Source organism: Labrus bergylta, chromosome 10, assembly GCF_963930695.1.
Source record: "Labrus bergylta chromosome 10, fLabBer1.1, whole genome shotgun sequence".
NCBI lineage: Eukaryota > Metazoa > Chordata > Actinopteri > Labriformes > Labridae > Labrus > Labrus bergylta.
Genome location: NC_089204.1, coordinates 26657827 through 26681983, shown reverse-complemented (window position 1 = coordinate 26681983; position 24157 = coordinate 26657827). Strand labels below are relative to the sequence as shown.

General features: G+C 41.1%; 1 protein-coding gene across 13 annotated transcripts in view; it reads right to left on the bottom strand.

Moving 5' to 3' along the window:
- Positions 1 to 22251, bottom strand: part of adgrb3 (adhesion G protein-coupled receptor B3) — a 147732-nt gene extending 125481 nt beyond the window's left edge. For 3 of the 13 annotated variants that reach the window (XM_020632769.3, XM_020632773.3, XM_020632770.3), the window contains exons 1-2: positions 21583 to 22235; positions 19136 to 19904 (exon numbers count right to left, since the gene is read on the bottom strand). In XM_020632769.3, coding sequence (XP_020488425.1) covers positions 19136 to 19889 — 754 coding nt within the window. In that variant the 5' untranslated portion in view covers positions 19890 to 19904; positions 21583 to 22235. Of the gene's footprint in view, positions 1 to 19135; positions 19905 to 21582 lie in introns of all 13 variants that reach the window. The other 10 variants (XM_065959313.1, XM_065959315.1, XM_065959320.1 and 7 more) reach the window with 9 other exon arrangements.
- Between the last annotated feature and the right edge of the window lie 1906 nt (positions 22252 to 24157).

Below are 24157 nucleotides of genomic sequence, written 5' to 3'. Positions count from 1 at the left end.
GACATCATTTTTGCAATGCAAATAAAAAAATCAGAGTGCAAAGAAATGTTTATTAATAGGGACAGAAACCAAGTGCTGCTTGCAAGCGGGGTAAGAATCACAAAGCGATCATTTTCTACATTATCACTTCAGTGCCATTCGCTCTGTATTCATCAGTTTGATCAAATATACACACACACACACACACACACACACACACACACACACACACATGCACACTGAGCAGCACAAACAGCAGCAGCTGTGTGCATGATATCTTCATAGATGTACGTTTCAAAGAAACAGAATCAAAGGCTTGTTAAACGGCATCACACATAGAAATGGTCTATTAATTCTTCCTTTGGAAACAAAGGTGTCTTTGAATGCATAAAATCAAAGACTAAACAGAATACAGAATCTCCATATCAGCCATATTTGATTTACACTGGTGGCAAATACTTCTCTGTAGACGGCAGAAATTGTTGAAATTGATGCTAGTCTGAATAGTCTTTGAAGAATAAGTGCAAAATGCCAACATCACCGATGCTTTGAATTCATCAGAGGATGATCAAATGGAGGCTAAATTAACCATTAATAGAGAAAGAGATGTCAAATCCATAGTATAAGGTTGTGAGCACTCCCTGATGTAAATAAAAAGAATACTCACTCCCTAACAGTAGGTCTATAGTAGCTAACAGCTAAGATTACATAATGCAAATGTGAGGAGCTAGGAGAGCCAGTTAAAATACATTATTAAAGGAATGGAACAGTCGATGAAAGTGTATAATTCTTAAACTGTTAAAACAAGATGTCTTATTTGCATTTTCTAACTTCAACTATGGATGTTCATTTTTGAAATACAGGTGGACATGAGTGAGAAAAGTGTAGTAATAATATGGATGATATCGACTTAAAAAAATGAAATACTGCCATTGAACGTCAGACAAAAAAATACATTAAGATCATACATCTAAGAAATTCTTAACTATTTCAGGGGATGTCTGTGGTATTAATCCTGTGCAAATCCCAATCGGCATCTCAGTTATTTTGGTTGGTCATTTATCTTCTTAAGAAGGTTTTCAGCCCCTTTTTCCAGTTCAGAATAAAGAATGCATATCGGACATTGTAAAGTCTTGACAGCATTTTGGGTGCAAATCTAGCAGGCTAATTGAGCTACTTCATATGGAGACCCTTTGGCAGAAAGAGAAAATTAGAATCCATCAGAAGAACCTTGAGATGTCGAAGAACAATTTGATGGACGGCATGCAGTATAGCATGCAGTAGGGATCATATCTTTCAACAGGCTCAAATCAAAAGTCTTCATAGTACTAACAGTACATAAAGGCACGATTGCCTGCAAAAATGTGAGCTGTGCCACATTGTGTTTTTGTAAAGACTTTGAAAAGAGGAAGAACAATCAACCCGCTCAGACACTTTCTAATCAATATCTCCAATTATTCAAAGTAGACGGGGGAAAACTTGGTGGCTGGCTCGATACAAACTGTTTTAAACCTGATATTTAGTTACCTCGTCTCTGGCCCTCTCAGAGACGATAGGGTTGTCATGCAGTACCTGGAATAAAACATGTGGGTAGTTCACAGACTTTGCCTATCCAGTGCAAATTCACCACACCAAACACTGATGGGGGGTAAAACCAGATGTCCCCTAGGTAATAATTCTCCCATGTGAGTAGGGCTTAAGTCAGCTAGTCATTGGATAAGTTATGACTTTCTACCATGGCAGAAATCCCTATTTTTTAAAAGGTTGATCAGGGGAATGCCCCGTGGCACCTGTAACTGCCAATCACAGGGATGTTACATCCTCCTGAATGCACCCTGAGGACACTTTTACACCGTTGCAGCAAAGTGAGAACATCAACCAGTCAGCAAAAGGAAAGAAGATGTCCAGCTGGATTACGATTTAAGAAGTAAAATGTAGCTGGTAGACACACTGTGTGAAGAAATGTTGCAAAAACTGAAATTACAAAGCTGTGATGTCAGAGGATAAAACAATGCCAAAAACCAGCTTTTACCGCAGGCTCTACTAAAACCCAGCAGGTCTGGGACGTGTGTACAATGCGTGGTGGTACAGTATTGATTCAGTAATCCAAAGCCATCTCCCAAGTGCTTCTGATTTATCTGTCACATTTGATTATGACTCCTTTGCTCTGAAGCTCTTTCTCTTTAATACAATACTACAGAGAGCTTCTAACCATCTGATGTGTGTGCTGTATTGGCTGGATGAATCAGCCTCCCCGCAGTAGATTTTCACTAATTTGGTGGAGTGTGATTTGTTCATTTCACTGTGTTTAGAGATCTCACACTGTCGCTGCCATTGAGACCTTGGGGAGATTGTGAGATGAGTTAAACATGCATGTTACATATATCAAAAACTGAAGCACACAGTGCATTAGATCTTCTACAATGTTTTACAGCATAAACAGTAAAAAGTAGCTCTGTTTATTTCTTCGAGGTAGGATTGATTTTTCAACTTTAACACAATATTTATTTGATAAGAAAGCAACAGAAATACAAGTTTGAGGCACATAATATTGGGTGATATCTTGTTTTAAATATCAATAAATGCAGTCAAACTTCTGCACGCTGTCTAAATTGCATTGTTTACCAAAATGTTGCCAATTTATTAGTTCAATTTAGACAGTGCTCCCTTTCTTTAGCTTCCTGCAGCAAATACTGACCATTAAAATAATGGAGATTGTACCATTTCAAAACATGTGGTGTTGAAAAGTTTCAAAATAACTTCATTTTTGACAATCTTGAAGTCTGGGGCTGAATTAATTCCAGAAAAAATTGGGATGTTTTTGGTAGAAAATTATATATTTTTTGTTCTTTTCAAAAAACAGACAAAAATAAGGCCTTACTTTACCAGACTGAACCACTCAACATGGCAACCGTCTTTTCTAAACCATAACCGAGTCGTTTTTGTCGCCAGAATCTAAACATATTCAAATGTTATTTTTAGTAACATATGCTGCATGGCTCTCTACACGGTAAGGCCAAAACCAGTACAGTTAGTCCGCTGCTTTTCCTCCAGAAATACGGAACTATTGGATGGCTTGCCGTGGACTTTACTACAGACATTCATAGTCCCCAGAAAATGATTTTACCTACTTTAAATCCCCTGGCAGTTGACCCAGTGCCCACCATTAGCTCGACATTTCTTACTATTCGAAGGATTGCAGCATCATTTTCTGATGGAAATCTAGTTTTGCCCTGGAATGGCGATCTGCCGTTTCAGAACGATCCGGCTCTGTTCACAGGCTCTTTCATGTGAACAATGGGAGACATCTCCTGTTTGAGAGCTGGTTTCCTCCCCCCCCCCCTTTTTTTGTTATTTAATACACAACAGAACAAAGGGATGATCTTTTCTCCACACTGCTCAGCCACAGGCACACCACAATCTGAATGAACACTTTCCACATCTGTCTGATTGAATCAAAGCCCTTCAATTTGGTACCAATTGAAGAGCTGTTAGCTAGCCGGAAGAGTCGACTCGTATTGCTGAGCTCAACCAAATCATCTGCATAACTTAAAAAAGCGGGAATTCCCATCACTGCCCATTTCATTGTTGATGACCTGACACTTATACGTCCAATACATGCTAACCGACTGAAGTACCACATGCCACTTTAACACATGCACTGCACTCCTGAACATGTCTAGACATGACCCAGAGGGTTTGCATGTGAGAACACCTCAGAATCAATTGCACCAGACATCAAGCAGTCTCTACCCGGCCATCTCCTGCGCACAAATCTGTGAAATGTGTACGTGTGTTGATGTGTGAACGGATAGTAAAGACTATTTTCAGCTGATATCGACCATCCCAACCCTATGTTGATACGGAGACTAATTCCTAGGCCTTAGGATGTTTCAGGAACATGTTTGTGTTGCATTAGTGCTAAATCAAAGTAGCTTATGGCTGAAAAAAATCTAAATCTAGCGCACTATTAGCCTTTAGTTTTTCTTAAAATTTGCTAAATGATGTGGTAAAATCATCCTCATCTGCAGTGTTGTATAGCCTAGCTTCCGTGCCAGTATACTCTGTCCGGTTTCTTAATAAACCGGCCATGCTGATATGTGTCTAATGCACATACTATTTCCAAGTACATCATACAGCCTCACTTAAAAAAAAACTGAACTATCTCTTTAAAAATGTCACCACTAGCATTTAGTACAAAGCTCATGGGCACAGCCCGACACAAAAATAGGTTACATTTATTGAACCTTAAAACAGAGCATGGTGGCTTAAAAAAAAACATCTAGGATTTATTCTTGAAAAACGTATAAATGTCATGATATCGGAAGGCCCTGACAATGATCTCCACAGATAAGGTAGTGTGCATTTATAGCAACATCAGAGCCAGTGGATACGAGCTTTCTTGTAAAAAGACAATATTGAGACGGCTAGATAATCACATTTGTTTCTCCAATCCAATTTCAGGACTAACTGTGCTCACTTTTATTTGTAAGTGATCGATCGGGAGCTAGTATGTGCAGGCATTGTTAAGCCATCGAAAGTGGTTTCTATAGTAAGATCTCAGTCGTGTTCAGGTGTGTGTGATCAGAGTCAGGACCATCTTGCTGCAGTGCCAGAGGAGGAATCATGACAAACTGCCCCTCTCTTCATGCCATAGCAATATCTGGTTGCGGTGCAGAACCTTGCCACAGCCCTGGACAGCCTCAGTGACGGATGAGTTAAAGATGTGCAGCAGTGTTGGCAGGCTAATATGCTCTGAAACTGACATCAGGGTGGTGTGACGGTTGCCAGTTGTGCAAAGGACAGTTTGAAATTTGATAGAAACAGGCAGGCCACACACACACAGTACACAGTCTAATCAGATCTGATTTCAGCTCTGCCATGAATGTGATATGAATTTGATTTGTAAATTAAGTTCCCATGTGTTCAGACTTGATTAAAGGGTCCGATTGCTATCTGGATATGCCAAATATCAATGTTTCCAGACACAAGCACTTGTTGCTTTGCTCAGGAAATCCAAATCTGGCCCCAGTTTATTTGACAGCCCTGCCATGGAAACACCTGCAGTCAAAAACCAATCTTCCAATACCCAGTTTTAGTGTTATTTTACATGCACACACAAGACACTCGTGTTTAAATATGATGTGCATCCAGTTCCACAATATAATTTTTTAGATAATAAAACAAAGAGCAAGGTCTTACCTGCTACTTTGTAAAGTGTCTTGAGATAACATTAGTTATTAATTGGCAGTATACAAATAAAGATTGATTAATACGAGTTTCTCACAATTAATTTTCTGTTTAAAGATGTATTTTTCAGGCTTTTTATGCCTTTGTTGAAGAGATAGGCTAGTGGACAAAGTCGGTAAAATCAGGGAGAGAGAGAGTGGAGAGCCGCTGGTCGGATTCAAACCCTGGCTGCCCGCTTGGAGGACAATAGCCTCCATTCATGGGGGCGCACTAACCACTATGCCACCAGCGCACCAACAATGTTCTATGATTTTCTAGTGTTTATAAAGAAACGCATGCTGCCTAGAGATGGTTGCGTTCATGTTCTCGCTCAACAGTATCTTGCTGTATTTGTTGTCTCGTCTGTTATGTGCTCACCTACATGTAGCTTCTGCACCCGCTGCTTTCAAACAGGACTGTACTTTAGCTATAGCAAAACCAGCTTCTGACATCAAACAAAAAATAGCTAAGAGCAGATAGAGCCCTCTGCTGGAAGAAAATGAGTATTGCCATATTTTCTTGTCTCATCGATTCAAATTGTCCATATCTGTATTGATTTTTTTATGTCTATTACGAGATATTGTTTACATCCCTAGTGTATTCTATTAGGTGTATGAAGTTAAATAGCAGTGCAACACAGATGCAAGTGCAGGAATTAAGTAAAGTCAGAACTTATTGTTATGCAAACCTATCAAGGCACTGGGTTGTCATGTTGGTTTTGCTGTTTGTCGTTCATCAGTCTCTTGCTATACTTGCACACTGTTGACTTGTCTGTTATGTTTTCACCTAGCTTCTAAACCCCTGCTTTGAAACGGTACTTTCACTAGAGCAAAATCTTTACAGCGAACAGCAGCCAAAAGCAGAAAAGATCTCTGCTGGTTAAAAAGAAAGACCATTTTTAATACATTTTTATTTTTTGTCTCATCAATTCAAATTGTCCATATTTATATCTATATTTAATTGTATTACAAGACATTGTTACATTCCTCTTCTATTTGGTGTCATGAAGTAAATAGCAGTGTTACACAAATGGAAGTGCAGTAATTTAGTGATTTTATAACTTATTTATATGATTCACCAGTTATATAGTTATGTAGGCCATCACAGTCCTCACATCATTTTTATGATTTACTCGTGATGATGGGCTATCAAGGCAATCCAGAGTCATTTTCTATCTGTGCTCTGAAGGACACAAAGCTGTGGACAAGCTCACAATCTGGCACAGCCTTGCAGAGTTATAATTTCTGAAACTCTTTTTATGTTACATAACACTTCTCCTCACAGTCAGGGAGGCTGAATAACCACAATGTTCCATGGAAACATACAGACAGCGCAAGCAAATGTCAACTGTCTTAGTTAGTGGAGGCCATTACAGAAATATCCCATCATGCATCTGTGGAGCAATAATGCTTCCATTTGAGAGTCCTTTCCTTTACAACAACTGAAACAGTTCTAAACTGACCGTTATCCAAGTCTGTGTTTGTAACGAGCGATTCTGGTTTTTGCAGGTAGTTTGAATGCTGTAATTAAGACCTGAAGAATGAAAACACATAACGATCCCAGTAAAAGGTCACATACTATCCTCCTTTTCAACAAGTTTAAATAAGTCTCAGAGCTCCCCAAAACATGCCTGTGAACTTCCTTGTTCTAAATCCACTCTGATCCTGTATTTGATCATGTCTATAAACCCCTCTATTTCAGCCCTGCTCAGAACAGGCTGTTTCTGTGTCTGTACCTTTAAATATGTAAATGAGCTGTGTCTGACCATGCCCCCTCTCTGAAAGGGGATGTGGCTTGGGCCTTCTTGCACTATGTTCTATTGTTTACGGTGAGAAGGCGGACTCAGAGGGCAGAACAAACACCTAGCTGTGGGAGTGTCACCCACCTGGGGGAGGGGCTACTGCCCTTTGTGATGTCATGAAGGGAAAATCTCCAAACAGCCTGTTTGAGCACATACTCACACATTTACTCTCACATTTTCTGAAAAGTGGAGCAGGTAAAAGACGGAGAGGATGCACTTTTCTCATCATTGGGGGATTTGTAGACAGACTAAGGACACATATTAGTAGAAAAACATGGTGAAGTGTGTTTTGTATAATATGTGACCTTTAAACAAATGAGATGTTAAAAATAAACCTTGAGTTTCCCTTTACAATGACAGCCTTAAATAGTAATGTATTTATCACAATTAAATCATCAGTTCAATCATTTTTTTCAGATAAGTAATTAACATTTGATTGATCAATCATTATTACATTTTCTGCTGTTATTATTTTACTGGGACAGATTCTGAAAACTACATTTGTGTGTTAGATGTTTCCATGATTTCATCCGATTGAAGTGTTTGCATAGAAAGCTGAGAACTATCTGCTGTTTGAATCCCCCCCCCCCCCCCCTTATAATTGCTTTCTACTTAATCATTGTCACTTCAAGATAGTTGTATCCCTTCTTAATATACATATACACTGTGCACCCATCACTAGCTGAAATACAATATGCACAGTCCACTCAACTAAGGTAATATACAGCCAGTGCATGCAGAGTGCATCCATCTTAAAACAAAACACATTACTCCTGACACAGACACCACCAGAGGAAGTTTTACTTGTGATCCTGTTGTAAAGTAAAGTATGCATTCATTAGTGTCATGTTCACCATCCTATTTCAATGTCCCAAGCCGAACATTCATGGGAAAGTTAAATCCTCATTAAGTCTTAGGCTCCCTGTCCACCTAGCGTCTTTTTTTAACTGTTTTCAATGAGGAAAGAACGTGAGCAGCAGCAGACGGCTGCCCGGAGAAAAAGCAGAGCGTCCAAGTGTCATTTTAACGAGAACTTCGTCTTTTTTGAGCAGCTGCAACGAGCGCATAAGTTGGTAATCTTTTAACTTCTCAGAAAGGCGCTGTTGACGTCATCGGCACTCCTTTCCAAATGAACGATATTCCCCGTATTTTTCTCTCTTACGGTTCATATTTTGTACCCACATCCTCTTTGCTCCGTGTCTGATTGTGAAATAAACTATCTCAAATTAAAATAATATAGTAAAAAATAACGGAGTAGTGTCATTAATACAGCGGCTGTTGTCATAGCGACAGGAGGGATGCACAAACGCTTCATGCAAGCTCTCCTGAGCACACAGCCAGAACTTTTCTTCCCGGAAGAAATGAAAAAACGCTCGGTGGAAACACGGCCTTACCACTCTACTCAGGAGCAGGAAGAAGTGTGGAGTAGACTAGAGTTTCCTATGAGCCAAAAGAAGAAAAAAGTCTGATGTTGTTATTTGGAAAGAATTCAAAATAGGGCGACTTATTGAAAAAAGTAAGGAGATCGTGATTCTTAAAAATCTGTCCCGATTCCCTAATTTCCAGGATCTGGAGAACATTTTATGATCTGAACTGGACAGTCTGGTAAACTGGAAGAGATGTCAGTTATTGTTCAGAGTGCACCTTCAGCTCAGGCCCTTGAACATGAAAACATTTCTCAGCATTAATACTTCAAATAGCACTTTTCAGCACTTACAGTCTGTTACTTTACATTTAAAAAATCCACGACTGGGTGTAGCTGCCGGGTATCACTTTCTGCATAAATATATTAAAGAAGATATATTTTTGATTTGATACGATTTCTAAATTTGGCAACTCCCTGGGGAACTTGTAGTGCACACGGCATTGTTATGCATCACTGATTATGTAAGTGTGTTTGCTGCCCTAGATCATGGTCTAACATGAAAGTTTACAGGCGGCATCCATTACAGCTACATGAGAACACTTGGCATCATCCCCAGAGGGGGGCTGCCAGGGAGAGCAGTTACCGAAGCCCCCTCGAGAGAACGAATTGGATTTTGCCTCCACTTTACCACATAGGCAGTGTCTTTGAGTGACAGACTCATTTGCCAGGTTTGGTGGGTGGATGTTTATGCAAATGCCTCTCCTCTGTGGGCTGAAATAGCCATCCAGTGACAGGCCAAAACTAACTGGGTTGAAAATGCAACAACATGCAAGTGAGAGGCTGAAAGCTGTGCATAATTGACATTAACATCTCTGGCACCCGCAATAAGCGCTTGATAAAAATGTGCCATATTGAACCTCCCCCCCTGATAAAAGTTTATTTTTTCCGCCTTTTAAAAAAAAAAAACACGACAAGAAAGGTACCAGACATCTGACTGTTTATCCACAGCTTCAAAGAGTCGCCCCTCTCTCTTCAGAACTGTAAAGCAAAGCTGTTACAGGCTCGTGTGACTGTTGTTCATGTTTCCTCAGAAGGATGAATAGCCCGCTTGTTGAGGCCCACTCTGAGGTGTGTTGCGCTCCAAATGAATCTGTCATATGAGAATCCCAATTGCAGTTGTCCAATTTTGTTCCCACACAATGACTTGAATTGCACCTCTCTCTGCAGTGACGCGGAGGTACCCGTGCCTTTCACACGCAGTTCTAGTTGGGATATAATGGGAAACAAGTTCATGATGTCTCCTCTTCTGTCTCCTGAATGTGACTGCCGGGAAGTGTTTTTTCTTTTTTTTTCATGGCAGGAAATCAGAGACGATGGTTAGTCCTGAATTATGCATTTCATGGCAGCGGAGAAAAAAAAAAGTCTAATTTGTATAATAAGAGGATGAGAGCATCTTTTTCATCTACAGATACTCATTAGGTGTTGTGTTTGCATTCGTATAGAAAGCTTTTTGAAGTCAAAGGCAACAGAAGCACAACAGTGGCTAGTCCTTTGATTTGTAAGGTTCACTTATCTTTAACTCATAAATTGCAAAATAGAGGCTGAGTGCTGTGATGTCAAAGCGAGACGGGCAATTACAAATGGAAATGGTTCATAATACATATGCACTGCTGTTGTGGTGATGAAAAACCACAGAAGAAGAATACTATGCAGAGCCTTTCGGGACACCGTCAGCCATGCCACTATGGCAAATTTAATGCACTAGTATGAAGAGATGTATAACTAAGTTCATTGCAAAGGAGGAAAGAGTCCTAACATGGGAGCTTTAGATTCATGACTTGCAAATTTACATCATGCAAAACAGTTTCCTGTTTGACATAGTGACGCAAATCAATACTTTGACACTTCAAATGTTCAAACGTTTTCTAGAGAGCTGTTCTGTGCAAATATTGGATTAAATGTTTTGTTTTTATGCAGATTTTTTAGAACCATGGGAATAATTAAATAGCTCATTTAAATCCCAACTGGTAAGGGACTTCTACCTTTAAAAAAAAAAACTTCAGACAGGGTGTCAATCCAGCCTCGGTCACAACCTTTTAAACTGTCTGCAGCACAGTGGTGGTTCAGATTTGTAGCTCTGTGTTATTTTTATTTCATGGGCAAGAGTTGAATAAAGAGCTCGAATGCTAAACAGGCCAATCCGTGGCATTTCAAGAAGAATTTATGAGTAGTCGTGGGAGGTGGTGCAGCGCGGATATACAAGGCACACAAATCCACCAACGTTTCCCGTATTCATAATAACAAACATGCATACCAGGTCGGATAACACACGCTGATAAATCAGAAGTGCACGTCTCGGCGTTGTTTTGTGCGTCACTTTTTTCCGGTGAGGTGATGCAGAGAGATTCAGAGAGGTGCGGCTGCCTCACACATCACATCAGAGAATTAGGAACGACATTACGTAACCCATTACTCTGATTACACTTCCCTGCTGTAATCTGACATTATTATAGGCTGCAACTGTTACTCAAAGATTTTATTGCAATTGTGTTTATTGTCGGGCTGTAAAGTAAAGAGATGGACTTGTCAGAGCCATGACGCAGCAGAAGTGACGGAGGAGAAACCTGCAGGGATTACTCACTGACTGAAGACATTTCCAGCAGGGGATCCCGGACTTTGTCATGCCAACCACCCTCAGTAAAGTATTAGATTCAGAACCCCATACACACACACACACACACACTCTTCAGAATGTCTTAAATTCCTGGTGCATTACACTGACAAATATCTGAAATCCACCAGACAACTTCTCGACATGTTTCCTTTTTACCAACAAAAAAGAATCTTCTTAAAACGCAACGTTAGTAATTTTTGAAAGCTAGCATGATTTTGAAAGAAGCATTTCCCTCAGTGCTCCATCAACACCCCATCTGCCTTTTTAATTTTAAAGTACTTTGAGGTACATCAACGGTTTAAATAGGAGCCATTCTGACTTTTAATGTTTTCTTTCAGTCATTTGTGGTGTGACACTTACTGTGAAATACTTTCCAGGTACTTCAGAAGTTTGAAACCCATAAATTATATCCTCACTTTCAAGATTGTATTTCAGCTTTTTTTTTTTTTTCTTCTTCCGTCCAGGCCTTCTGTGTTTTATTGCGTCCAGTCTGCAGTTCAGCTGTGACAACAACACACAGCTTTAATTTACTACGAGGCGGTTTGCGGCACTCAAGTCTGGCTGTAGTGGAGAGTTATCACTCTGACTTCAGATTGTCATGCTGCTGAAACAGAGCCTCGGGATCCCAAATCTATGTCAGATAAAGCACAGTATCCACGGCTGATCTGCATCCAGCTCACATTGCGAGTTTATCACTCTTTGCATGGAGGGGAAGTCCTAGAGTGAATGGAAGCAGCTTTACTTAGAGATAATGAAAATATGTAAAAAGTCAAAGTCAATGATTAGCAGTAATTAACTAAAACTTAAAGTGACACTTAAAGCTCCTGTGAGGAGTATTTAACTGCTTATGAAGCTGGCCAAAATGAATACCAGTGTGTCTTAATGACCTACAGAAGCACACAAGGCCATCAGAGACAAGATGGGAGTATTTCTATAACGCTAGTTTTAAACGCACAGTATTTAAATCCTGCCACCAGGGGGCTCTCAATCAAGACAATAACAAACGATGACATAGAGGCTGGCCAGGAATCATGGGAGGGATTCTCTCTGCAACAATTGAAACATCCTTTTTTCATACGTTTACCACAGCAAGGATTCTAGATGGGGGTAAAGGAAAGCAGGATCTGTTTTTTTTTGGTCAAAGAGACTAACAACGTCCTATATGTACGGAACCAAATCTGAAAAAGAGATGAGAGGTACCGCTTTGTCCACAGGGGGCGCCAAAAGTTACTCATATGATCTTAAACAGCTGAAATAGAGCAAAATGCCCAGTTTTATTTTAATGTTGTGTTTTATTACCGTTGTTAACTATTATTTGGATTGATGAATACATTAACTATCCAGTCTGTCTCAGTATTTGATCATTTTGACCCTCATGGTTTAAGGCACAAGTCAACACATCATTCGAGCTTAATCCAACAATGCGAGCCGTCCTCAAAGATGTTCGCAGGCCAAATAGGAAATTGTGTCACAGTGTAAATCTGAGATGAGGTTCCTTGAATCTCTAAACCTGAGTAATGCATGTAACTTCTCTCTAGAGACATTATATAAGCTGCTATTTAAAGCTCAGTCGAATAGATCCCTTTTGACTGACAGTTGCCGCCATGGCAACATCCGACAACAATCTGACAGCTGCCATTAAAGCTGCCATTATTGTTTGTTTAAGCCTTGTAATATAAACCAACGCTTAATGAACTTTAGATGTATAAAAAGCATATTTTTCATGCTGGAGAGTATCTCTCTTTCTCAGGTTTTCTTAATAAAGCAAATACCAGAAGGTTCTTTTTTTGGTGTTATATATAACAAGCTCAAGTTCTATCTTTTGAATCCATTAATTATCCGTGCTAAAATAAAGAACCGTAGCCTCATGTGGTGGACCCTATATGTTTTATTTGATCATAAATCTGTAATGGCGTGAAAACGGAGACTTTTGTGTCTCCTAAGAGCCCAGTTCCATCCACGTGTGACGGCAGCAGGCTTTAAACATGGCAACAGTTTGTGTGGTTTCATATCGCCGTGTAAAATGACTCAGGAGTCTCCTCGGAGCCTCATGAATTTTTATATCCCCAAACTGCAACCAGGGCCATTTGAAGAATATGCAGTTTACCTACTGAATATGTATATTCTTGAGCTGCGCACAGATGACGGCTGCGTCCAAAAAATCACAGTCATACTTCCTACACAGGGAGTTCTCTGTTGTTGACTTTATAGTGAACCAGTTTTTAGAGAGGACTCAGTCCTGTAGTCATACATTTTCTAGTGCTTCATGTTTTACTTTGTTTTAAATGCAATATTTTGCATCCTCTATTGGGCCGTCTTTGTATTGTTGAGCTTGTTTCGTACTGTTTATTGTGTATCTGATGTTGAGTGTTGTGTATTTTAAAGGCCCATCTAGGGACGGGCTTTGCAAATTAGCTTAGCTATAAATGCTGTAGTGTATGCCATCCATTTACTTGCTTTATATCTGTTCCTATCATAGACTGTAAATATTAATGGATGAAGCCTGAGTGACGTCAGCCTTCTGTTCCTGCAGGGGGCTCTGGAGGCTCATCGGAAGCAGCCGCTGCTATTCTGGAAATCCTGTCTCAGTCTAACTTTCAGTCAACCTAAAGACAGACTGAGAGCTGGAGCTGAGGCGCGTTTTAATCTTTATTACAAACCGTTATATCGCGCCCACCTGTCAATCATGTCAGCTACGCGCTTAACTATGGATAACACATATCGTTTTCAAAATCAAAACCGAGCCATTTTTAAGAAATTCATCCCCCATACAGTGTGTGCCTATGAGGACAATAACGAATCAGATCTATTTTGTTTTGATTTTACACTTCTATTGGCTTTTACTTCCACTTCCTCTATTGGCCAATCGCTATGGATGAGGGCAGTCAAATGTCACTTTCCGCTCACCATAATGCTGTTTTATATTTCTTGGTTAGTGACCATCGGTTGTGCAGTACTTTTCACAATGCATTCTGGATTACAATGAGACCACTATACACAAATAATAATCCTCACCTGTAATTCAGAAAGCACTAGAAAATGATGAATTCCACATTGCCCTATGTAGTGAGTAGTGGGTGATTTCAAATATGGACACTAACTGCTAATTTTCTTCCAGACTTGTCTCTGGCTAAGAGTCACACGTCTTTAGAGAAGTAATTTTAGTTAAATGTTTGACCTCATTTAAGCCGTTTTCTCAGAACTGTCTGCAAACGATTCTGCACCATCCTCTTTTTTTTTGACAAGCCAGAATCTGACAAAGACAAATAGGATGGCTGTCACTTTCACACCGACGCAGGGTCCTGCAGCGTATCACATATTTTTTCATGCTGCCTCCGGAGGTTGACTATGAAGAATAAACAGAGGCGACACCAGGGAGAAAATATAGCATCTCAAAAATCCAAGAAGCAAAGAGGAGAAAGGCAGTCAGCCCAGGATTAGAGACGCTGGATATTCCAGATATTTACTATAGCTGGAGACAAATAATGCATGTCTAAGATAAAACAAACAGATTCTGTGCTGTTGAGCTGAGCTCCCTCCTTCACTGAATTGGAACTAAAATGGCCTCCAAGTGTACTGAACAATGGGGGTGAGCATAATGCAGTGTGACTACTGAGTGACTTGACTGAGATCCAAAGTGAATAAAAGGCCTCACTATGTGAGGCGGCGAGGCTGAGCTGCTGCAGTGCTCAGGACTTTGGCGGGTGACAGTGCATTAGAACGCTTCACACACATTTCATTTGCCAATAAAATCCTATTGCCATTTTCCACATGGCACACGGCCTGTGTCGTCAGGAGCTGTGATGATAAAACGAGCATCTGCAACTGTACAAATAAGCATCTGCAAGGCGTCTTATAGAGGATATAACCTTCATATTAGCTGTAAAGAGATGTCACACTTAAATCCCACGTTGTCGGTTAAGTGCTGGTTGACTTAAAGAACTGCTGTTTAAGAAAAAGGTTGAAAATAAACACTTGATATATATGGTACATAAGATACCGTGATGCATACTGCATGAGTCAAATCTGAAGTGTGAACGATTTCACTCAAGAGGAAATCAAGAGGATCAGGACTCAAAATGTGTGATGTCATTTCTAACCTACTTCTTGTACTAACAATGAATCCAGAGGCCCACTCTGTGGACTCATAAAATATGTATTGGAATATTTTACATCAATATGAGCTTCAGTTCTGTGTATCGTTATCTGATTCTGAACCAAATTATAAAACCCCTTATCTCCAGCTAAGCATCTCACTGCCACTGCCACGTTTGTCATCTTTTTCCACTCTTACCTACAAGTCGGTGACAACAGGAAATGGCAAGCGTGGGCAGAGATGAGCGCGGTTATATGAGCCGGGATATCTGACAGAATCAAAATAAAACGTTGGAATGAACCATTTTCGGATTTTTATTTGAAAAAAAGTGTTTTTTTATGAATTAGGCTTTGCAGTGACAATATTTCAGGAAGCAGAAACTGATATTGTGACTGAGGTTGTCAAAAATGAAGATACTTTTCATCTTTTTTGAAAAGTAACAAGTAACGATTTAAAACAACAATATTTGTTATTTTAATGACTGATAGTATAAAATAGTACCAAAGTAAAAAAAAATCTGATCTTCAGTCATCATTTTAACCCAACGCTGCTGCAACAGAGAAACAGAGTGCAGCTGTTGTCCTGTCAAATTGAAATGTTGGCTAATAATGACATTTATCAAGCCCCCTTTGTGTCTCAAAAAGATGGAAAAGAGTATTTCTATGACAGCAGAGGAGGTTACAGCAAAGTTGACACTGTGGCATTGCCAGTGTGTTTGTGCAATTTAGAATGTGTTCAGGAGTTTGTCTGCAATTTTTCGTAATTACAAAACAAGAAATCCCCCAATACTAGGGGACAAGGACTTCTATTTTTGTTGATTTGATATCAAAACCTGTTTTGATATGCACTAGTATCCAATCTAAGTTTAAAATTCTGGTATTGTGATGAATCTTGTAGCGACAGGCTTCATTATCAGGGAAATCCTCGGAGGACATGCAACAATGCTGTCAGACAATGAAACTCCTTGACCCTGATGTTTTGGAAAACTGGCGACACAACGGGAAAAAAAAAAATAAAAATGACACACTTTTCCTAAGCCAAGGGCGGTCCGGTAACACTAAGCCACAATGCAAGACAATGCCTCATGATGTTGTTTGTTTCCTGGAGCCAAGTGCAATTTGCGGATGATTTGAACGCTACATTGTGCATTGAGGATTTAAAAGCTTGCATTCATGTAAACACGCAGGATTTAAAGAGACAGGGTCGATAGCTCAGTGAGGGGGAGAGTATACAATGTCAGCTTTCTGCTGTAGTCCCTCTCTCTGCATGTCATTTCAACATGAATGCATCAGGTGAAAGTGAAATTGGTCATGGTGAATCAAAGCTGAAAAAACCTTTTTCTATCCAGCTTTTACCTTCTTTTCTTTTTTTTAATTTGCTCCCCTTTTGAAAAATCTGATTCACAATTCCCGAATCTGAGCAGTCACTGGATTTGAAGCCTGACACAGCCAGGACTCGTCATTCCAAGAGCAGACAGTCACTCATTCACCTATGGGCAGATCACAGTCATCAGCCTACTTGACTTGCATGTGTGGGATGTGGGAGGAAAGGAAACCCACACGAAAGCAGTAGAAGGGAATTAAATCTGTCTTACTAGAATGCCACTGAGCTGCTTCCTTTTTACAACTTTTATTCATAAAATGGGATAAAACTGCATAAATGACTCATCCGAGTAGTACATCTGTTTCAGGTTTTATTTAGTCACTGTGTTTTTTTCATTTTAAGATGGCAACAATATCAAGGTATGAGCTCTGTCCTTTGTGTGCATAATCACCTGGTATAGTGAAGCAGTAACCTTTGAAGTGTTTGTCATTCTCAGTGAGTTTGAAAGGGCCGGTTGGGCATTTCGGTGGCGGTGGAGTATACAACCTCGAGCTTCTGCTGTTCTTTTGATGTGCTCTGACGCCACCCCTCTCTACCAGGAACTGAGAAGATCAAAGACGGGCGATTTTATCAAATGGGGCCCTTGTCGACGGTTTTGTAATGCTTTGCTCTTCATCAGGAACACCCACTCGGTCACCGTGATGCCACGGGAGACACAGTGCTCTTTTAAACCTGGTGGTGATCTCTCTCTCTCCCCCCCCCCCCCCCCCGCGTTATCCAGATAAAAACGGATTTATTCAAACCTCCCATCAACCCTCCCTATAAATAGAAGCTTGTGGAAAATCTTCTGAGAGGAGGAAAAAAAAAATAAGCTGTGCTCTTAAGCTGTTATTAACATGCTGATAGAAAAATGTCAAATGTTATTTGGGGGGGGGGAGGAGGAGGGAGTTTTCTTTTTTGTGTTGACAAAAAAATGCTTCCTAGTTGTGATTTGAAACATCAGATTCATTAATTGATGGGATTAAAAAAAAAAAGACAGCTGAGTCATCCTCTCTGCTTGTTACTGCACATGCTACTTGACCGCAGGGCGAGTTGTAATGGTAATTTGAATCAGTGACTGCATGCATTATTGCTCAAGGGCTCTACTGAAAGGGTAGGTGAACGATACTTAAAATGAGTTTGTCATCCAACTTGATGGAGGCTAACCACTTAATAAATCGTGTGGTAAATTTAGAGCAAGAGTAACTCTTACAAAAGTGCTAAAAATACCCAAGGCGTGGTGGTGGTGGTAGCTTAGCAGGATGTTTCTAGACAAAAAAAAAATCCTGTTCAAATATGCCTGAAAGTGTGATGCAGCAAACAGCTGAAGAAGTGCTATAATCGATCATCACCCTGTTCTTTTAGATTTAGAAATCAGCCTCCTGTTCTCCGGGGTTCTATTATAGCAACTGTTATTTTAGGAAGTTAAAGCTGCGGAGCATTTTGTGCCTTTTGTTTCTTTCCCCCCCAAAAATTCCAAAAGGTTGTCTCATTATTTTTTGGTTCAGAGTGCCATGATGAATGCCCCTCCTTTGTGTCTCCCGGTAAATGCACCTCACCTCAGAAGGAAGTATGCAGTGAACATTCCTCTGGGGTTTTTCTTTTGCTATCTGTTTTAATGCAAGCAGCTATGTGTCAGGCAGGGGCTCCCTTTGTAAATTCAAAGAGCTACACGAGTGTGTTAACTACAAAAACTCCCCGTGCTACCTGGTGACACTAATGAACGAAATCATAACGACCTCATCACAAACGTTTACCGTGCAGTGTTCATTCAGCTGTCTACAAGTGGCTGTGTGTGCATGTACAGATGTTATAGGTATATGCAAATACACATGTGTGCATTACAAGCAGGTCTGCAGATTACACCATTTTCTTCTGAAAGCTCTGAACTTTATATTCATGATTGCTCAATTCCAACAAAACACGTTGCATTGCTCTATGGCAACACTGGACAAGTATAGCCCTTCCTTTATGTAAATATCCGCTTTAGGAGTAGTCGTTTATCCAATCAGATCAAGCCAAATAGGTTTAAGCATTAGTATTTTAATGTTAGTTGCATTGCATGAGCAATGTGATCCAAATCTGACGCTGCTGCATTCACGATCCCAATTGTTCCAACGTGCCATGGGAGACATGCCAAAAGACGTGTCCACTATTGGCACAATGTTTGTCTTAAGAGGATGACATAAATGTATATATATTACACACGGAAATAATCTTTGGATTTGCAGCCATTTTAACTCTGAGCTTATGTGTAGAAAGAAAAAAAAACAGCCATTTTAAATTCACAGCAATGATAGTGCATTTTGAATTCAGTCCAACCGAATAAAAATACCCCCTTTTTTTTTTTTTTTATGTGGATTTGGTTTTGTGCTGCCGTGGTCTTTACTACACCCAACTCCTCTGGCAGCTTTGACTCATTCCTGAGCCAACTGCAGTCTATAGATCTATGTGTGCTCTTTGTTTCATGGGCCATCACACTTCAAACATGCAATAAGGGCAGAGAAGGGAGTGATTGACGTGCACATTTTTACTGACAAGAGAACTTATCTTATCTATGCATACATTTAAATCCATTTACGTCTACATCTATGTCAGCATCAGGGAGGAAGATGAGTGGATACTCACCTTCTTTTGGAGGCCGTTTCACTTCTGCACTCAGATTGCAGACCTGCCCGGCTTGTAGCTGGGGTGACAAGCATCCCTCTGTTTGTGGATTTAAAGGTAAAACCACGTTGTTGAGCATGAGCATGCTCTCTGATTCTCCATCGCCTAAATGCTGAGGACATGTGCACTTTGAGTACACGATCCCACACGTCTCCACCGTCCCTTTCTCTAGTTTCAGGCAGTTTTCCAGCCATGTACAAAGCACTTGACACCCAAACTGGCTGGGGCTGGCCTTATTCAGCACCAGAAACTCCACAATGGACTTCTCCTCCTCATCCAGCTTCTGCGGCGTCAATCCGTTATAATCATAAGGGAAAACTCTCCGGAGTTGAACAAAATTCTTGTCATACAGCAAAAATACATAAATATTCTTTGTATCGCACAGGTACACTATAGACTCGTTGACTTTCAGCAACTCGTTGATCTTCTCGTGCGAGTAGTGATCAAACTGATAAGCGAGCAAAGAATACTCGGAGCAGCTCAAGTCTCGCTTGTATAGCTTCAGGTAGATGCTGTATTTGGTAGGGTCTGGGTTCTCCAGCGTCCATGTACAGTTTGTATAGTTTTTAGGAAACATTTCAGTCACCGAGTATGATCCATAAATCACCCCCTTGACCAGAGTGGAACACCAATAATCTTGGGCACCAGTTAATCCAAACATAACCAGAAGATAGGTGGAAAATATATAAATCAACAGGTTTCGAACAGCCTTCATCCTATGTCATTTGGCCTGCGGGGGGGAGAGATGGAGAGAGTCACACAGAGGGATTTTTAAATCAGAGGACACACGATGCATGATAGATGATGGCTTTGGAGTGTGATTGATGTGCTCCACACATTTCTTATCACATCCGACCATGAGAATGATAAAAAAAAAAAGAGAGAGAGACACATTAACCCCAGCAACATGTCTTTTGCTCTCCCATCCTGGCTCCTTTATTACTTTACTTTGTGCAAACATTGCCACCTTGTGGTTGATTCTGCCATTATTTATTTATTTAATAAGAGGGGGGGGGGGGGGGGGGGGTGCAAATAATGTGAGTCATTTATTTAGACATTTACAATTGGGTCGTATTTGGTATGGCACAATGATTTAAGATATATTCAGATAAAGCTGTTTGACTTCATAAAGAAACAGTCAGGAATCAAAGTCAGTGCAGTGCTCACGAGCTGTGGCATGCAACTGCTCATTTTTACGCAGTAACCAGGATCCTTTTCTCTTTTTTTTTTTGTCCAAATCAAGCTGTTTTCTTCGTGATTTAGTCTGCTTCTCCCTCTCACGACAGTTAGATAACACGAGGGGAGACAAATCAACAGACTGAAAAATGTCTATGCGTCCTGTCTGTCTGCATGGTCACCGTGGCTTCTCCCTCTACCTCTCCTTTTTATGCGCGCTTTCGCTCCACTACGACTTGCATGTCTCCAAAAATTCCGTGGCTTGACATATTTGACAATGCAATTTGATAAAGAGCCAGTGTGTGTGTCTCTGTGTGTGTGTGTGCATGTAGCCTGGTTTTGTGTGTTTGAGCTGGCATGCCTGCGTGAGTGCGTGCCGTGCGCGTCTCTTGGTGTGTTAGTGTGCGAGATGGAGAGAGAGCGAAAGAGAGAGAGAGAGAGAGAGAGAATGCAATGCGATGTCCTGATTGCTTTAATCCTACAGGCAATGCAGCTGTGAGCAGTGTCACACAGCAGTGCGTGCGTGCGTGCGTGCGTGTCCCAAACTGTGTGTGCATGTGCATGTGTGTGTGTAGGCGTTGAAATCCCAAGTAGGCTATCGATACCGGAGTCTGGAGAAGAGATAGATTCGCACTTTTGTCTCTTAACTTATTTCCCCTTTTTTTTTTTTTTTTTTTGATTGATAAAAGCTGCGCGTCACAGCACGTTAGGATAATAAACGTGTTACATAAAGATTTGCGGGAGCATTGTTGAGTGAGATCAGCTTTTAGTCGGCGATAAATCCATACAATTCCACATCACTCCCCGCAAGATTCACGGCCACGGCTGCACAAGGGGGGGGGGGGGGGTAAAAAAAAAGAAAATCAGTATTCTGGAGACGAGAAAACGGGTCGTCAAGAGACGCTGATTATATTGCCGGGGCTTCTAAGAGCAATTTCGTCTCGAGAGGACATCTGAATATGGAGACACGGGCTCCATCTCATGCAGTGTCAGTTCGACGCTCGGCGCTTTAAAGTGATTTTTGCCTCTTAAGAGAGAGATCAGCTCTTTAAAATCATCTGTTAAGCACCCTGCACTAATACGAGCGGATGAAAGCTCCAAAGCCATCATGTTGAATAGACAGGACACACATTTAACACGGGGAGGCGAAACTTTGACTGGCGGATGGCGCATGAAAATGAACTCCATGAAATGATCATAATAATATGAAAAGAATAATATAATAATCTTACCTTACACTGCGGAAGCTATGGCTATTTTCCCAACATACTTGACCACATCCTTCATAAATAAATTCTGCAGCCCTCCAGTGAATCGATACTCCCCATTCCCGACGATAGAAGTCCGGCGCAACAAGATGCTTCAATGGATGAAAATAAAATGCGTTACAGTCCGGTCTGCCCGCTCATATCCCCCCGTCTTCTTCTTCTTCTTCTGGGTTTTTCCCATCAAAACGGAGCGCAACAACACAACGCCAGCCACCGAGAAAGAGGGGAGAGAGAAAAGAGAGAGAGAGAGAGAGAGAAATGGGGGGAGAAAGACCGAGAGAGACACCCAGAGAGAGGAAGAAATTCTTGGAGTGGTGAAAAGAAGAGAGAGCAATTCTTACAGTATTACCATGAATTAATTCCTTCACGTTTCTATTTCTATTCCCACTGATATGCCTTTTTTTCCGCTTTTCCTGCAAGTCGCGCAAACCCCCCCTTTGGAAAAAAAGGGGGGAGGATTGAAAAAAAAAAAAGATCCGTAGTGGGTGGATGTGAGATGTTGGGGGGCTAGTGAGTTACAACAGAGAGAGAAATAGACGCGCTTTGCTCGCTGCTTGCAGAGCTCCAGGAGCAAGGCTGCAATATCACGTCACACACTCAGCCGCTGAGATAAAGCACGTACGTACGCTTCTTACTGCCGCTGCGTCTGGCACCACCAATACTTTCTTCCCTGCCCTCCTCCTTCCTTCCTTTTTTTTTTTTTTTCTTTATCCTCATGTATGCCTCCCCTTAATTCGAGTCAAAAGGGTTTCCCCCCCTGAACTGGACCCTCTCTCAGTTGTGCTCAGACAACGTCGCTGCAGCTCACTCCAGAACAGGACTATACTTTATGGACTTTTTTTTTGTCATAAGGGAGAAGAATGATGATAAAAAGCTCAGACAGTGGGATCTGAAAGCTCTAATGTTTCCCTCCTCTCCTGATGGGTGACAGCCGCTCTTGTTTTGACTTCTTCACTGCTTGGTGGTGATTTGTGCGCTGCGTGTCCTCCTGTTCTCCTCCTTCATGCTGCTGGAAGAATTCATACTCAATGTGTCAACTTGTGCTCTCTTTGGGGAAGTTGTAGCTTTTTGCACTTTTTCAGGTGCAGCTCAAACCTTCTGTGTTTGCCCCCCCCCCCCCCCCCCATCTTCTTCTTCTTAGGCATGTTTACTCTGCAGGGGAATGCATGCGTGTAGACTTCAGTATATCCAAGGTAAGGGTGAGGGGTATTTATGAGCTACTCGAGGAATACAAGCACCTCTTAAAGGCGATGAAGATATTTATCCTTGAATTGAATTGAACTGAATTGAATGTGTTGCCCTGATGGATTCATTTCATAATCAACAGTCAATTAAATCCTCTGTAACCTCCAGCCTTCAGCAGTTGGTCGCCGACAATGCAGCAGCAATGGCTTTGCAATACAGCCTTCATTGCCTATTGGCTGAAGAATGGAGCTCTGATGGGCATGTGGAGTTAGTGCAAACGTGTGAATCGCCTGCTGATCACGCTGCTCCTTTTATTGATGATGGGGATCTTTTTTTAACGGGAGCAAATAATGCATTGGAAATCTTAATTATTGTCCTTTTGAATAATAAAAATGAGAAATGAATGTGCATGACCTTCACATGCGTTGGAGCTTAGTTCATTTGCATATATAGAATGATTTGCATATTCATCAAACAAGTGCAAATGCTTAAGCCGTGTCGATAGAAGCAATTGTTCCCAAAGAATATTTTCACCATGTTTCTCTCCTCCCCCTTTCCCTCTCTGTTTTTTGGAGGGTTGGGTCAGCTGCTCTAATCATTTTGCTGTGCACAGTTAACTCTCATTAGCCTGGCCGTCTCATTCAGGCCTCGACTGAATGCGTTCCATGTGAGCAGATGCTGCATGAAGAGCCTATTTGTTTATTTATTTCCAGGAAGTTTCAGCATAAAGTGTTGCTAAGAATGCTCCAGAAACTGCACACACACACACACACACACACAGAGAGAGAGAGAGAGCCTATCAGCCACAGCAGCAGGGCGAGAAACTGAAAGAACTTGTTTATAACCCCGACATCCTGTACCAAGCAGCGTTTACAACGCTGTTAATCTGCTGCCAAACTTATAAAAGAGATTGGAGTCATTCGGAGCAGTTGGTCGCCGTGGCCCGCGCCTGCTCGAGCTTTCTAATTCCAGTCTTCCCCAGGCAATGAGTGGAGCATCAGGGGTGACCTCGAGCCTGCCCACTTTCCACGCCATAATGAAGTCTTTAGCGTTAAGGGAGCTTCCTGAATCAGTAAGCTAAGAAGGAGGAAGGAAGTCATGCAAAGCCTTATTGGACAAAGAAGCTACAATAAGCATCTCTCCACTGACTCATGGGGAGGCCAATTGCCAGGCGTCAGGACTGCTGCCATAACACATTTCCAAATTTGCACCCTGCATGTTTGGTGATTTTTTTTTTGCAGCCTGGAGATACGATGAAATCCGGGTGAAAATGTGGTCCCATGTTGTCAAATTTATATTAGAAATAATGGCACGACTAGGAAGACAGATTTAGAGCCAAATAATGTGCATTGTG